Source organism: Hyla sarda, chromosome 10, assembly GCF_029499605.1.
Source record: "Hyla sarda isolate aHylSar1 chromosome 10, aHylSar1.hap1, whole genome shotgun sequence".
NCBI lineage: Eukaryota > Metazoa > Chordata > Amphibia > Anura > Hylidae > Hyla > Hyla sarda.
In genome coordinates, this window is record NC_079198.1 from 129,538,083 (window position 1) to 129,556,152 (window position 18,070).

The 18,070-nt window shown below is 44.5% G+C and overlaps 1 protein-coding gene across 8 annotated transcripts in view; it reads left to right on the forward strand.

Moving 5' to 3' along the window:
• The window catches only part of MTOR (mechanistic target of rapamycin kinase), a 227,177-nt gene that overhangs the window by 185,753 nt on the left and 23,354 nt on the right, over positions 1-18,070 (forward strand). For all 8 annotated transcript variants that reach the window (XM_056543129.1, XM_056543135.1, XM_056543134.1 and 5 more), the window contains 7 exons: positions 1,757-1,892; positions 2,936-3,083; positions 3,166-3,288; positions 6,495-6,577; positions 7,269-7,341; positions 9,883-9,957; positions 11,121-11,256. In XM_056543129.1, coding sequence (XP_056399104.1) covers positions 1,757-1,892; positions 2,936-3,083; positions 3,166-3,288; positions 6,495-6,577; positions 7,269-7,341; positions 9,883-9,957; positions 11,121-11,256 — 774 coding nt within the window. The remainder of the gene's footprint in view (positions 1-1,756; positions 1,893-2,935; positions 3,084-3,165; positions 3,289-6,494; positions 6,578-7,268; positions 7,342-9,882; positions 9,958-11,120; positions 11,257-18,070) is intronic.

Genomic DNA, 18,070 nt, shown 5'->3' on the forward strand with positions numbered 1-18,070 from the left:
GAGCGTGAACACGGAAGCCCGCACCCAGTGTTCGGAACATTGAGTTCTGGACGCTGGGCAGCGGAGTAACCCTTTAAATGGGTACCACGAAGGGAAAAAAAAATTTTTTTAATCTACTGGTGCCAGAAAGTTAAACAGATTTGTAAATGAAATGAATAGGTATATATAATTTAGATAAAACCAGTCCTCAAGGATAGTGAAATAAAGAGATAAAATGAGCTACACATACCCTTTTCCTTCTCCAATAGATTTGTAAATTACTTTTATATAAAAATCTTAAACCTTCCAGTACTTATCTGCTGCTGTATGCTCCAGAAGAAGTTGTGTCGTTCTTTCTAGTCTGTCCATAGTGCTCTCTGCTGACACCTCTGTCCATGTCAGGAACTGTCGAGAGCAGGAGTGAATCCCCATAGAAAACCTCTCCTGCTCCGGACAGGCCTTGACGTGGACAGAGGTGTCAGCAGAGAGCACTGTGGTCAGACTGGAAAGAACTACACAACTTCCTCTTAGCAGGTCGAGGATACAGGACTTCACTACCCCCTGCTGATGCTTTTTCCATATAAAACATTGTCTCCTGTGGAAAATGTAACCAGTTGATATAACTACGACCTCTACAATGCCTTTATAATTTGTAAAGACACTGGCCAGCGTTTGGAACACTTAGTTCCGAACGCTGTGTGCGTGCCGGCCACTCCCCCTCGTGATGTCAGGCCACACCCCCTCAATGCAAGTCTATAGACGGGGCGTGGCCTGATGTAACGAGGGGGCGGGCCGACCCTCTTAGTGTTAGACATACAAAATAGAAAAAACAAATGCGGCACAGCGAACAAAGCAACCATACGGTAAATGGACTTATCTGTTCCTGGAGTAGGAGTCTGACGTCACTCTCAGTGATAGACGTGGTATTTTTCACACCCACAGGTGCACAGCTTGAAAGAATCAGTCCATAAGATAAGCGGCAGGTAAAATCCAGGGCTTTATTCAGTGTATATTAACACATGGTAAGGGGAGGACAAAAACGCTACTCGTGCGAAACAATTGTTGCCCATTTTATCCGCCTCTTGCATTTTTGTCCTTCCCTTACCATGTGTTAAAGGAAAACTGTCACATGTTTGCTCCCGCTCTAACCACAGGTACTGATGGATAGTGCAGAGACCCTGTCTAGAAATGTGGCTGTAACTGGCACAGGTGGGGTTTCTGTAGCTTAACTGGCACTGACGTCAGCGCCGCCCGTCCGCAGCGCCGCCCACTTATGAATATTCATCCTCCTTCCCTCCAGCTCTCCCTCTCTTCGCATGCGCAGTGAAGTCCAGTTAGGAGCAGCGAAGAGAAGGAGAGCTGGAGGGAGAGGGGATGAATATTCATAAGTGGGCGGCGCTGGGGACTGGCGGCGCTGATGTCAGTGCCAGTTAAGCTACAGGAAGCCCGCCCGTGCCAGTTACAGCCACATTTCCAGATATAATAAAACTAAGATTGCGGGCGAATGGCCGGACAAGGTAGGGATCATAGGAATCATCGTCTCCCGCACTATTCATCAGTACCTTTGGTTAGAGCGGGAACAAACATGTGACAGTTTTCCTTCAATATACACTGAATAAAGCCCTGGATTTTACCTTCAAGTTTCCCCGGTGTGCCCCTCACCTTCTTTTGTTTGCTGGTCCTCTTATCGTTAGGCCGCCTCACTAGAAGTTACCTCCTATGGTCCAGAAGTGCTGACTACAGCTCTTTGCATTGAAATATGTGTTTGTCCTCACAGGGAGCAATGGACACGAATTCATGTTTCTGCTGAAAGGACACGAGGATCTCCGTCAGGACGAGAGGGTGATGCAGCTCTTTGGACTGGTCAACACACTTCTAGCCAATGACCCTGCATCTCTGCGGAAAAACCTTAGGTATGGACCTCAATCTCACCCTGTGTGTGTGCGATAATAATTATATATACAGTGGTCCCTCAACATACGATGGTAATTCGTTCCAAACGACCCATCGTTTGTCGAATCCATTGTATGTTGAGGGATCCGTGCAATGTAAAGTATAGGAAGCTGTACTCACCTGTCCCCGCCGCTCCGGACCAGGTCCTCACCGCTCCCGATGCTGTCCCAGGGGCTCCCGATGCTGTCCCGCTGCTCCGGTGTCTTCTTCTGGATCCTTCGGCTTCTTCCGCATCTTCCCCAGGGTCCGGGCCTCGCTTTCTGGTGACGTTATTACGCTGCTGCGCCGGCGCGGCGTGCGTAGTGACGTAATAACGACGCCGGAAAGTGAGGCCCGGACCCTGGAGAAGATGCGCAAGACACCGGAGGATCGCGAAGTGGACCCGGAGCAGCGGGAATAGGTAAGCGAACCTGCCAGGGATGCTTAAACTGCTATCCGACAGCAGCTTAAGCATTTTGCGCTGTCGGATAGCAGTTAATGCGATGGCCCCGACATATAAAAGCATTGTACGTCAATGCTGACATCGACATGCGATGGCCTCTGAGTGGCCATGGTATGTCAATTTTATCATATGTCGGGGCCATCGTAGGTCGGGGGGTTACTGTGTGTATATATATATATATATATATATATATATATATATATATATATATCCAATATCACACGAAGAGGTTCCGCAGCACTCCAATACAAAAAACAAACGTGTTTTATTGGCCCATGGTCAGAGGTGGATGCAGAGCATCCACCTCTGACCATGGGTCAATAAAACACATTTGTTTATTGTATTGGAGTGCTGCGGAACCTCTTTGTATGATTTTGGATCATCTATGTGCAGTCTGCAACTGGGACTGACTATACCTGCCTGCACCCGATAACTGTGTCTACTATTTGGCTGTGCTGCTCCCGTTGGATGGTGTATGTATAAATATATATATATATATTTTTTTTATATTATTATTTATATCAATTAATCACTTTTTTTATTTTCTTGCTGTCCCGGCAGCATTCAGAGATATGCAGTCATCCCTTTGTCCACTAACTCGGGGCTGATCGGCTGGGTTCCTCACTGCGACACCCTTCACGCACTGATACGGGACTATCGTGAGAAGAAGAAGATCCTCCTGAACATTGAGCATCGCATCATGTTGAGGGTAACCAAGACTTCAGCTATTTTACTAGAAATGCCTGTAACAACTGCAGAGCTTTATACCCTCATCCCTTGTTCGGTTGTAGATGGCTCCGGATTACGATCATCTCACCCTCATGCAGAAGGTGGAAGTGTTTGAGCACGCTGTAAATAACACCGCGGGGGACGACCTGGCCAAGCTGCTGTGGTTGAAAAGTCCAAGTTCAGAGGTAGGAAGAACCAAGATGGAAAAGGCTATTAATGAAAGAGAACCTGTCTGGCGGTGCATTTTGTAATAATCGGGCATTACACATTACAGTAACAGTGGCCGATATCTAGAACATGTATATGCTCTGTACACATTGTGAAGGTGCCGCTATATTTAGCACAAATGCTGTGGTGCATGACTACAGTGGCAAATATAATGGCACTTTTACACAAGTTACAGTGTAAGAAAATGCCCCAAACGTTTAACCCCTTAAGGACCGAGCGTTTTTCAGTTTTTGCACTTTCATTTTTTCCTCCTTACCTTTTAAAAATCTTAACCCTTTCAATTTTGCACCTAAAAATCCATATTCTACTTTGTAATGACATCAGTCATCTTACCCTAAAATCTACGATGAAACCAAAAATAAAAAATCATTGTGCAACATAATTGAAGAAAAAACGCCATTTTGTAAATTTTAGGGGCTTCCGTTTCTGCACAGTACATTTTTCGGTAAAAATGACACCATATCTTTATTCTGTAGGTCCATACGATTAAAATGATCCCCTACTTATATAGGTTTTATTTTGTCGTACGTCTGGAAAAAATCATAACTACATGCAGGAAAATGTATACATTTAAAATTGTCATCTTCTGACCCCTATAATTTTAGAATTTTTCCGTGTACGGGGTTGTATGAGGGCTGATTTTTTGCGCCATGATCTGAAGTTTTTAGCGGTGCCATTTGTGTATCAGACTTGTTGACCGCTTTTTATTAATTTTTTCATTATATAAAAAGGGACCAAAAATATGCCATTTTGAACTTTGGAATTTTTTGCACCTATGCCATTGACCGTGCTGTTTAATTAACAATATATTTTTATAGTTTGTACATTTCCGCACGTGGCAATGCCATATATGTTTATTTTTATTTACACAGTTTTTAAATGGGAAAAAGGAGGTGATTCAAACTTTTATTAGGGAAGGGGTTAAATGATCTTCTTCATCAACTTTTTTTTCACACATTTTTTTTGCAGTGTTATAGCTCCCTCTAGTGGCTATAGCACTGCACACACTGATCTTCTACACAGATCATTGCCGTGCATTAACATGGCAATGATCAGTGTTATCGGCGGTCGATTGCTCAAGCATTGATTTCAGACAGGTAAGGCACCCTTCTGCTGCGTCCTAGCTGATCGGGACATCGCAATTTCATCCTGAGCTGCCGGGAGTGTATTTTTGTTACTTTAGACGGGGTGATCGCGTCTAAAGGGTTAAGAGAGTACTCCGGTGGAAAACTTTTTTTTTTAATGAACTGGTGCCTGAAAGTTAAACAGATTTGTAAATTACTTTTATTAAAAAATCTTTATCCTTCCAGTACTTTTTAGCAGAATTTTTTTTCTTTTTGAATTTCTTTTTTGTCTTGTCCACAGCGCTCTCTGCTGATACCTGATGCCTGTATCAGGAACTGTCCAGAGCAGAAAATACCCAGAGAGAAGAAAATACCCATAGCAAACCTATGCTGCTCTGGACAGTTCCTGACACGGACAGTGGTGGCAGTAGAGAGCACTGTGGACAAGGCAAAAAAGAAATTCAAAAAGAACAGAATTTCCTCTGTTGCATACAGCTGCTAAAAAGTACTGGAAGGGTAAAGATTTTTTAATAGAAGTCATTTACAAATCTGTTTAACTTTCTGGCACCAGTTGACTTACAAAGACCTAAAAAAAAAAATGTTTTCCACCAGAGTACCCCTTTAATAGTGCGCGGCACAACCATCGGTGCCGTGCGCTATTAGCCTAGGATCCCGGGCCGTGTGACCCTGTGTTATAGTCACTGTTGTGCACACTGCATGTCTATTGCACACCACATCCTCATGACAAATATAGAGAGAGAGATGGAGAGATAGATAGCTAGATAGAGCTGCTTTGTACTTGGCGCTTGTGTCTTACTTTCTCTGTTTGTCAGAGGAGGCAAGAAGACGCTGAAATGTACGAAACAGCCTTCTTACCAATCCAGAATCCCTCCACACTGCCAAAGGAGGGAACAAAGATAGTGGTTGGTAAAGTTAGGGTTCTTTTGTTTTGAAAAATCTTCTGTCAGTTCATCTCTGTATCTATAAATCTCTATCTGTATCTTTAACCCCTTGCCGCAAACCGCTGTGTTTATACGCCGCTGCAGCACGGGAGGGTTATGAAGCGAGCTCAGGAGCTGAGCTCGCATCATACCCGCACGGTCCCGGCTGCTATCAGCAGCCAGGACCCACGGCTAATGCCGGACATCACTGTTCCGGCAGATGTCTAGCATTAACTCTTTAGACGCGGTGATCAAAGTTGATCGCCGCGCCTAAAGTGAAAGTGAAAACTTCCCGGCTGCTCAGTCAGGCTGATCGGGACCATCGCGGTAAAATCGCGATGTCCCGATCAGCTAGGACGCAGCAGGAGGGTGCCTTACCTGCCTCCTGCGTGTCCGAACGGCGATTGATTGCTCCAAGCCTGAAATCCAGGCTTGAGCAATCGACCGCCTATAACACTGATCAATGCACTGCAATGCAAAGGCATTGATCAGTGTATTGAATCAATGTACTGCATATTATAGTCCCCTATGGAGGCTATAACATTGCAAAAGAAAAGTGAAAAAAAAAAAGTTAATAAAGGTGATTTAACCCCTTCCCTAATAAAAGTTTGAATCACCCCCCCCCTTTTCCCATAAAAGAAATAAAAAACACTGTGTAAATAAAAATAAACATATGTGGTATTTCCGCGTGCGTAAATGTCCGAACTATAGAAATATATCGTTAATTAAACCGCACGGTAAATGGCGTACGCGCAAAAAAAAATCCAAAGTCCCAAATAGCATATTTTTGGTCACCTTTTTATACCATAAAAAAATGAATAAAAAGCGATCAAAAAGTCTGATCAAAACAAAAATGGTAGCGATAAAAACTGCAGATCACGACGCAAAAAATTAGTCCTCATACCGCCCTGTCGCGGTAGATTTTTGGGTAAAATGACTGGTGTCACTACAAAGTAGAATTGGTGGCGCAAAAAATAAGCCATAATATGGATTTTTAGGTGCAAAATTGAAAGGGTTATGATTTTTTAAATGTAAGGAGTAAAAAATCGAAAGTGCAAAAAACGGAAAAACGCTATGTCCTTAAGGGGTTAATCTTTTCTGTATCTTTTCTCTCATCGCTATCTATCTGTTATCTAACTGCCTGTATATCTATTTCAGGTCTGGTTTGACAGAAGAACCAATTACACTCGGTCTCTGGCAGTGATGTCCATGGTTGGATACGTCCTAGGTCTGGGCGACAGGTACGTGTGTTCTTGAATATAAAGAAGTGTTTCCCAACCAGGGTGCCTCCAGCTGTTGCAAAACTATAACTCCTAGCATGTTGGCTGTCCGGGCATGCTGAGGGTTGTAGTTATGCCACAGCTGGAGGCACCCTGGTTTGGGAAACACTGGCATATAGCCAGGGCTATGTTCCTCCCCATACTTTTACTGCAGCTCTACCTGCTCAGATTGGCTGCTGTATATTAACACAAGCTCTCCCAGAAGTCGGCAAAGAATTTCTGTATGTTACAAACAAATGCAAGTAGAAACCGCAGCAAGAAGATATGATTTAATACAGTGTTTCACAACCTGGGTGTCTCCAGCTGTGGCAAAACTAAAACTCCCAGCATGCCCGGACAGCCAACGGCTGTCCGGGCATACTGGGAGTTGTAGTTTTGCCACAGCTGGAGGTACACTGCTTGGGAAACACTTATAAAAAGTCAGATATGCATATAGTGTTTATATATATATATATATATATATATATATATATATATATAATTTCTTTTATTTATATATATATATATATTATATGTGTGTGTATGTGTGTATATATATATATATATATATACATATATATCATCAGTACGGAGAGCATTGTACAGTGTTTCTTTGATCCTGATAGATATTATAGGACAAGGATTGTTATTGAGAGTTATCATTTTCGCACAGACATCCCTCTAACTTGATGCTGGATCGACTCAGTGGAAAAATCCTTCATATTGATTTTGGAGACTGTTTTGAGGTAAGTATTTGATATGAATGTTGTATTGTGATTTATTTCCCTATGTGAATCCCAACACAATCCTAAAAGGGGGGGGCATCCATCGGTCTGCGCTGCAATGTTATGGTGGTTACCGTACCAGCATATGCAAAAAGATAGACCATGTAGGGAACCTCTATAACATAACTTTTAATGTGCTTCTTAAAGGTAAAAAATTAGTAAAGTAATATCAAAAATATGTGATATAACAAAAAATATTTTCCGTCATCACAATATACGTAGCGTATATTATGATGACAGAAAAAATATATATTTTTTTATATTATTATTAGAGATGAGCGAACTTACAGTAAATTCGATTCGTCACGAACTTCCCGGCTTGGCAGTTTCTGACTTATCCTGCATAAATTACCGTGTTTTTTGCCATATAAGACGCACTTTTTCTTCCCCAAAACTGGGGGGGGAAAAGTTGGTGCTTATTATACGGTGAATACAAACCTATCGCGGCCGTCCCTGCGGCCATCAACGGCCGGGACCCGCGGCTAATACAGGACATCACTGATCGCGGTGATGCCCTGTATTAACCCTTCAGACCCGGCGATCAAAGGTGACCGCCGCGTCTGAAGCGAAAATAACACTAACCCGGCTGTTCAGTCTTGCTGTTTGGGACCGCCGCGGTGAAATTGCGGCGTCCTGAACAGCTTACAGGACATCGGGAGGGACCTTACCTGCCTCCTCGGTGTCTGCTCCGTACCGGGATCCCCTGCATGGCCAGCGCTCTCCTTCGACGTCATCACGTCGTCGCAGACGCCGTCCCGCCATCCAATAGGAGCGGCGTGCGTAGCGACGTGATGACGGCAACGGAGAGCGTGGATCCCGGGGAAGAAGACGTCTGGAGCGTCGGGGACACCACAGGGACGTGGCGACCGCGATGGAGCGACATCCAGGGCAGCGGTGACGGTCCGGAGCGGCGGGGACACGTGAGTATAACGTCCTATACCAGTGGTCTTCAACCTGTGGACCTCCAGATGTTGCAAAACTACAACTCCCAGCATGCCCGGACAGCCGACGGCTGTCCGGGCATGCTGGGAGTTGTAGTTTTGCAACATCTGGAGGTCCGCAGGTTGAAGATCACTGTTGGGTTCAGAATCTTTTTTTTCTAGATTTTGCACCTTTAAAATTGGGTGCGTCTTATATGCCGGTGCGTCCTATAGGGCATAAAATACGGCAGTTCAGCTTTCAGGTGCTCCCGTGGTCTGGAAAAGGTGGATACATTCTTAGGAAAGAGTCTCCTAGGACTGTATCCACCTTTTCCAGGCCACGGGAGCATCTGAAAGCTGAACTCATTTATGCAGGATAAGTCATCAACTGCTGAGCCGAGAAGTTTGTGATGAATCGAATTTACTGTAAGTTCGCTCATCTCTAATTATATATATATATATATATATATATATATATATATATTATTTATATCACATTTTTGATATTTACTTTATAATTTGTACTTTTAAGAAGCACATTAAAAGTTACATTTTAGAGGTTCCCTACCTGGTCTATCTTTTTGAATTTCCTAATTGGGAGACCTAACAATATTTCTATCGTACCAGTAAATGTCCCTGCAGAACCTGTCCTGAAATGTGAACGGGTGTCAAGCAGGCTGTGCTGTGTGGAGCTACCGTCTGTATCTTCTGTCTACCCGACTGCCCCTTCAGATCCCCTTACGCTTATATAACAGGGATATTAGAAGTTAAGCACACACAGAATTGGGAACTCCGATTGCGTGTCTCCAGCTAAAACTCCGGCTTAAATCTGATTAGGATTTTAAACTCCAGATAATAGTATCAAGTAGACAAGTAAGGAATCGGGACACCTAACGTGAAGCAGATGCTGGAAGAGAGCAACCGGATAAACATCATTACATTGTAGAATGTTAGGCGGACAGGAAGACGACTGCAAACATAAACAATACAGCTCAGCCCCCCTCCAAGGACAACATACGGGGGGCCGCCCCATCAACAGTTGCCCCTTCATACACATGCAAAATAGAAAAATATTTCTTCAATGTAAAGTTCTCTTCGATCCATAAAATAGGGGACAACTAGATCAATGGGGGTCCGACCTCTTAGACCAGTGTTTCCCAACCAGGGTGCCTCCAGCTGTAGCAAAACTACAACTCCCAGCATGCCCGGACAGCCTTCGGCTGTCCGGGCATGCTGGGAGTTGTAGTTTTGCAACAGCTGGAGGCACCCTAGTTGGGAAACACTGTCTTAGACCCCCCCCCCCTTCCCCCTGCCAATCACCTAAATGAAACAGAAATGTCCCTTGCAATGTCCAACGCCTTATTCGTTGTCTATGTAGCGGCGCTCGGCAATGCTCGGATCCTGATCTTATCCCAGCACAGCTTCATAGACAATAAGTGGATCGCTGGCCGTGCATACGTGGTTCTAAATTGTAGGAATACCAATTGAAAGGGAAAAGTATATACACAATTTACACACAAGTAGTCAAACATTTTATGTTATATTTTTCTTTTTTTGTTTTATTTTTGTTTTTAAAAAAAAGGTGGCGATGACCAGAGAAAAGTTTCCAGAGAAGATCCCATTCAGGTTAACCAGAATGTTAACCAACGCTATGGAGGTTAGTAGAGCTAGAATTTATATCTGTCTGTCTATCCATCTATATATATATTTATCTCATATCTATCTATCTCGTATCTATCTCATATCTATCTATCTCATATCTATCTATCTCATATCTATCTATCTCATATCTATCTATCTCATATCTATCTATCTCATATCTATCTATCTCATATCTATCTATCTCATATCTATCTATCTCATATCTATCTATCTCATATCTATCTATCTCATATCTATCTCTCATATCTATCTATCTCATATCTATCTCTCATATCTATCTATCTCATATCTATCTATCTCATATCTATCTCTCATATCTATCTCTCATATCTATCTATCTATCTCATATCTATCTATCTCATATCTATCTATATATCTCATATCTATCTCATATCTATCTATCCATCTCATACCTATCTATCTATCTCATATATATCTATGTATCTCATATCTATGTATCTCATATCTATGTATCTCATATCTATGTATCCCATATCTATCTATCTCATATCTATCTCATATCTATCTCATATCTATCTATCTCTTATCTATCTATATATCTCATATCTATCTATATATCTCATATCTATCTATCTCATATCTATCTATCTCATATCTATCTATCTCATATCTATCTATCTCATATCTATCTATTTCATATCTATCTATCTCTTATCTATCTATATATCTCATATCTATCTCATATCTATCTATATATCTCATATCTATCTCATATCTATATATCTCATATCTATCTCATATCTATCTCATATCTATCTATCTCATATCTATTTATCTATCTCATATCTATCTATTTATCTATCTCATATCTATCTATCCTTTTATCTATCTAGTATACAAATAAAAGGGTTGCAGCAGCACTCTTGGTAAAAAATGGAGGCTCTTAGCGCACTTTATTATCAAAACGTGTCCCCCATCCACCACATGGAGGTGGCCTCACTTCAGACGCTCAATCTCTCACCTCTTCTGGGCATATAGCCAGGATCCACTATAAAACTTAAAATCCTCCGGTGAATAGGGAGGGGTGCACAGCTAAAGATGGTGCCTCTCCCCCTCACTTGCATTGCAGATATCGGTCTATCTATCTAAAATAATAATATATTAGGAGCCATTTACATCCCTCTGTTCTATCCACAGGTAACCGGCCTTGATGGGAACTACCGTATCACATGTCACACAGTAATGAAGGTTTTACGGGAACACAAGGACAGTGTCATGGCCGTGCTAGAAGCTTTTGTATATGACCCTCTTCTCAATTGGAGACTTATGGACAGTAAGTAGCACATGGGTGGTCAACCAGTTCATGTGCCTGACATCTACATAAACCTCCTGTGCACTGGATGTCCTGGGTTATTTATGGTTACAGTATAATATTAGACTTGCAGCATGTCTATAATACTGCTGACCCAGGCTCCTGAGTCATGTTGCCTGCAGGCAGTTTCCTTAGAATAACTTAGTTAGATTCTGAATAATTGTCATAGTTTATTGAAAGAGAAGAGTCATATAATAATTATATAATATTTATATAGCACCAAAAAATTGCGCAGCACTTTACAATTTCGACATATTCTTTCTCTAGAATTTTCTTTTTTTTATTGGGCTAAACACCCCCAGAATGATCCAATGCTTAATCTCTAGAGCTTCATTATTTTGTACAGGACTTTGCTACAAAGATCCTGTTTTGGAAAGGTTCATGGTTTGTTTTCTAGATAGCGCAGCCGGCCATCCTCCATGCTGTGGTATCTAGAAAACAATACATAGAAGAAAGATTGTAGAAGATAATATAAGGAAAATTAAGTCAACTTTCCTATCTACTTTCTGTAATGATTCCTCATGGCTTGAGGTCGTCCCGCAGTGGGTAATACCTGTCCTGGTGATGTTAGAGACACAGAGGTGTGCGTCTTGTGTGGAGCCTCATATCTGATGACCACAACAGATTCTTAAAAAGTACCTGTCACCAAATAAACTGTTCTAAACTACCTCAGGCTATGTTCCCTAACTACTCCTAACACCCCTCCAGCCCTTAAAAAATTTTCGGAGCTTTAAAATGCTGTGTATCATACCTTTCTACTTGCTCACATAGTGCAATTTCCCAGCATGAGAAAGTGGGCGTTTCCCAGCAGGCATGACATCACTGAAGCCTGCTGGGGGACCACTTCCTTCCTCACATGGTTGCAGAGCTGTGATGAATAGAAGACCTCAGGCTCTGTGCATGTTTCAGTCTGTGTTGCTATCAGTGAGGCTCTCCTGCAGGTTTCAGTCTGTGCATCTTTCTGTGAGAATCTGTGGAGCATTCACTTTCTGTGCCGCTGTCAATCAAGCTCAGTGCAGAGAAACACTTCCTGAGTTTGGACTCCTGCCAGGCCGGAAGGAGACCAAACTTACTGTATTGTGTCAAGGAGCAGAACAGAGCCACCTAGTGGCTGTTTTTTATATTACATTTATTTTATTTATTCATGTTTATTTAAGTTTTATTTATGCAATTTTCAAAAGAAAACAAAACAGTACAGCTAGGAGCCCCACAGGAGCGACCAGAAGGCAAAAACATGGAACAGGTACAGGTGAATAAGGACACAGAAAAACAAGGACAGCATAGTAAATCTTCTCAAGGCAATCCTATGGGTCTCAGGAATATTCCCATCCCGTGTAGCTCCCAGCCAAAACAGGCCTATCAAGACAGACACAAAACCATACACACAACCCTGGGGACTCCCACCACCCACCCTTCCATGACAACAGTAGTTAAGGGGCCCGCGAAGTCTGTAACCCGGACCAAACCGGGGGATCAGCTGAGGCCTCCAGAAGCAACCAAGGCCGCCAAACCTTATCAAACTTGTTCGGACAACCACCACTAATATATAAGGCCCAATAGAGAGGAACATATTTGTTAACGAAAGCCACCCAACGGGAGAGGAGGTTTATTAGTATCTTTCCAAGCCATAATGACCACTTTACGGGCACATAAAAGAAGAAAACGTACCAGGAGACGCCAAACCAGCCCATTAATAACACCCTGGAGACACACTTCCGGGGCATAAACGTTCGGAAACTCCAGGTGATCAGCCAAAAATTGCAACACTTCCCTCCTGAAGGGAACCACAACTGGGCAGTCCCACACAGCATGCAGAAGTGAACCCCTATGAACATTACACTGGAAACAACTATCAGAAGAAGAAACGGACAGGCGTATAATATAGACGAAGGATGGGACGAAACTGGATAAGGAGATCACGAGCACTAACAACAGTAGAATAATAGGACCGCACAACTGCCTTCCACTGCTCCTCCGAAAGACCCGGTATATCCTCCACCCATTTCTGGTTAGCCAAGGCAAAGGCATCCGGCCCAACAGACTGTAACAAGGCATACGCCTGCGTAAGAGGTTTGGCGAGGTCAGAAGTACCCAGCAACAACTCAACATCAGAAAAGGCCAGAGCCACATCCAAAGAGCCAAACTGTGCCTGTATCGCATGTCTCAAGTGAAGATACCTAAAATAGGCACTCCGAGGGAGATTAAAGCGAGATTGCAAGACAGACAAGGAAGGAAATGAACCCTCCTCAAACAGGTGCATAGCAAATTTGACTCCATGTGAGCTCCAGAAGCCGGCTGCCTCCAACCCCTGACGGTGCACCACATGTGGGTTCCCTGGGAGAGATCGTCGGCAGGGGGAAGCGAGCTGAGACCACTGACCAGACCAACGCCACCGTTTTTATAGGACCCAACAGGAAGGAGGAAGAAGAGTACATGTACAGCATATTCGTCCAGGACTCATAGGACCCCATGAGTGCCCCCTGCCAGAGCCGTAGCTGCATTCGGGAGATCCAGCATACAAGGATACCAAGACAAAATGAAAGCAGTACAAAGAACAATGAAGAATAACAAAATGCCCGAAGTGATCACAGGCTACCTGACAGACCTCTATAGGCAATGCTTTAGACACTAGGACCGACACCACCCTGGTAGAAGTGGAATAAGAAGCATGATAACCCCTAGCCACCCACACCCTCCTAAGGGCCAACACCTTCTGACCCATAAGATGGTTTCCTATAGAAAGATAATATGTGGGGAGCGGCACTTAACAAAATCTAAACACAAGGCCCGCTTAAACTTAGAATTAAAGAGTATCTCCCACCAACCCTCTTTTTTTTTTTTCTCTGTCCCTGCCTATTGCCTTTCTATCCCTAACCCCCTCCCTGCCTTTATTTTTATATTTACTTCCCCAGCAGGCACCACGTCACTGATGCCTGCTGGGGGCAACTTCCGCCCTTAGTTCTAACAGGGTGCCTCCAGCTGTTTCACAACTACATCTCCCAGCATGCCCTGACATCTATTGGCTTACAGTGCATGCTGGCAGTTGTAGTGGTGAAACAACTGGAGGCACCCATTCATAACAACCCCCCACCTCCGGTCGCTGCAGCCTGCATCAGATGGGGAGAAGGAGGGCGACCCCAGGGCACACAAACCAGACAGACAACAGACTGGGCACAGAAACACATAGAAACAGAAAAACAACAGCAGTAAATAACATTTCTAAAAAACCCTGTCTTACACTAAGAAAACACGTCCTATACCCTAAACTATCCTAAAAATGGGGAAAGATTAGCACTAGCAAAGTAGAGCAAGCCAGCAACCCCCTGCCCCCCCCCCCCAACCATACAATGATGGGGAACAATCAACCCACCTAAGGCCTATACCCTACTAAGAGACAGCCCTAGGGAAACAGGAACCTAGGGGATGCCCTAAACAATGAACTCCCTAACACCTGGACTATCTAGACAAGAAGGATAGTTATATGTCCATCAGGAGCAGAGTTCAGTCCAGAGAGCGGGCAGGCGGTGCAGCATCCACCCACTGCAGAGCATCCGCAGGAGAGGTGAAGAATCTCATAGACTTGCCATCCACCACTCGAAACCGCGCCGAGAACAGCATGGCATACTTGTAACCTTTAGACCGGAGCCGTTGGCGAACTTCAGTGAATTTCATCCTGTGCTTGTCCCCTGAGAAGTCCGGGTAAAAGGCAAAGCTGGCACCGCTGAAAAGGACCTCGCCTTTGAGGCGCACTGCCCTCAGGATAGCGTCTCTGTCTTTGAAGTGCAACAATTTCGCCAGGAAGGGCCTAGGGTGACCCCCCGGTGGAGGAGGCCTGCCCGGGACCCTATGAGCCCGCTCCACAGAGAAGTAAGGGGAGAAAGTATCAGCAGGCAGAAGTTCTTTAAGCCATGTTTCAAGGAAGACAACTGCATCAGATCCCTCCGCCCTCTCCGGAAGGCCCACCAAGCGGATATTATTTCTGCGTAAACGATTCTCAAAGTCGTCTGCTCGGTCGGCCACTACTTTCATCTGACGCTGTAGAGTAGCTATTTGCTGGGGAAAGGGCTGCAGGGTTTCCTCCTTGGTAGAGACCCTGCGTTCCACCTCTGTGGTGCGCTCCCTAAGTTTCTGGGCTTCATGTTGCAGAATAACAAAATCTTGTTGCAGTTAGTTAACCCTAGAGAGCATTAAGGTTTGGCAGGTTGTGATGGCCGCCTTGACATCGGCAAATTTCTGATCAATATCCGAGGCAGTATACAGCGAACGGATCGGAGAGCGGGGCTGCGGGGGATATCAGGACCCTCAAGCAGCAGGAGGGATGGGTCAGGAGAGTCACGGACGGCTAGTCATGGGCTCTGGAATATTGGCTGAGTGCTTTAGCCGCATGGGAGGATACCTTATACGCCAGAGGGGTAGGCCCACAGGAGTCCCTGCGGGTCGGACCACCCAACTGTAATGAAAAACCATCAGAGGAATTGTCCTCTTCAGAAGACTGTTGAGCCGCCTCATCAGCCACCCTTGGATTTTGTGGCCTTATAGTAGCAGATAAGGTAACCGCAGACAGAGAAGAGGCAGACATAGAGAGAACAGTTCTCAGCAAACCCCCCCAAAGGGAGTATCCCCACTGTAGTTAGAAAAGCATTCCAGCTGTGACAGTCAGGGAGAACAACAGGTCCCAACAAGACTCACAGAGCAGCAGCAGCACAATGCAGTGTTAGAAAGGCAGGGCAGGGTCCACAGCATACTTCAGAATGCAGAGTAGAGGCCAATTCATGGTCCAGGGGTCCACCACTTCTAACAGCAATGGTCAGCAGGAGCTTCAGCAGCGCAGGAGCGAGGCTTATATACGGCTGCAGCAGGAGAAGGCGATTGGGCTGCGCACAGAATAAGCGCAGTGCGCCTCACTGTCCCGCCGGCGGGAGCTGCCTAGGCAACCAACTAGGCCCCGCCCATGAAATGCAGCATTGGGGGCGTCCCCCTAGCGCTCTAGAGACCCGTAGCCAGCCTCCAGACACCAGGACTTTGGCCCCCGCAGCTCCTCCACACTCCGGCCCCCCACCGGAGCCACACTCAGCACGGCACCCACCGGATCTCCTCCTTCAGAGCTGCAGGATCACCTCCGCCCGCGATCCCAAACCGCCAAGCACCTCCGCCGGGAAAATAAGAAGTCCACTGCTGGCAGACCCCTCTCCACAGGACTCACGGGTATGGCCAGGTGGGTTGCAGACCCTCAGGGTAAGTTAATCAGAGTAGAAGAGGCTGAGGGAGGGGGAGCTCTGGCTCACGCGTCCGCTCAGTCCAGCATGCAGGCCACGCCCCGTTTTTATATTACATTTTAAACATATTTATGTTGATAATTTGAAAAGCAAGTGAATGGTAATGTGTCTGCTAATTACACAAGGAACACTATACTAAAAGTTTTATTTGGTGACAGGTACTCTTTAAGCTGACCATACACATTAAATAAGTGTCGGCTGAAACCATCAACTTTGGTGGGACCGGTTTGGGGATTGGCAAACTATCTAATGGGTATACAGAGAGGAAAAGCGGGGTGGCACCACCCGTATTGGTACAATTACTAAGCCCCAAAATTAGTAAAATTTACTAAGTGAGTAGGGGAGAGCTGGAAATATAGGGGTGTACATCAAACAAGAAAAACAGCATTTTATAAATAGAACAAGGAGTTGAAATTCGATGGCACTCACCTATAAAAACAAAGGGGGGAGATTTATCAAAACCTTTCCAGAGGAAAAGTTGCCCATAGCAACCAATCAGATAACTTCTTTCATTTTTAACAAGACCTCTGCAAAGTGAAAGAAGTGATCTGATTGGTTGCTATGGGCAACTTTTCCTCTGGACGGGTTTTGATAAATCTCCCCCAAACACGTTAATAATTCATTAAAATTCACTGTCTCACACCTGGATAGGGAACAGAAAGCCGCAACTGCCGAAACTGCACAAGGTTATGGCGACAAGCCTGTTTCGCGGTAACCCACTTCCTCCGGCCTCGAGAGGCTTGTCGCCATCACCCCGTGCAGCTTCGGCTGTTGCGGTTTTCTGTTCCCCATCCAGGTGTGAGCCGGCAAATTTTTATGGATGAAGTTCTTGTTTTTAAAGGTGAGTGCCATCGAATTTCTACCTGTTCTATCTAATTGTAACATAGTTCATAAGGTTGAAAAAAAGACCAGAGTCCATCACGTTCAACCTATATCCCTAATGAGTCCCTACTGAGTTGATCCAGAGGAAGACAAAAAACCCTCATACTAGAGGTAAAAATTCCTTCCCGACTCCAAATATGGCATCAGAATAAATCTCTGGATCATCGTTCTGTCCCTATAAATCTAATATACATAACCAGCAATGTTATTATTCTCCAAAAATGCATCCAGACCCCTTTTGATCTCTTTTACAGAGTTCCCTATGACCACCTCCTCCGGGAGAGAATTCCACAGTCTCACTGCTCTTACAGTAAAGAACCCCCCGTCTGTGCTGGTGTAGAAACCTTCTTTCCTCTAGACGTAGAGGATGCCCCCTTGTTATATATACAGTCCTGGGTATAAATAGATCATGGAGAGATCTCTGTACGGTCCCTGATATATTTATACATAGTTATTAGGTCGCCCCTAAGCCTTCTTTTTTCTAAACTAAATAACCCTAATTCTGATAATCTTTCTGGGTACTGTAGTCCTCCCATTCCCCGTATTACCCTGGTTGCCCGTCTTTGAACCCTCTCCAGCTCCACTATATCTTTCTTGTACACTGGTGCCCAGTACTG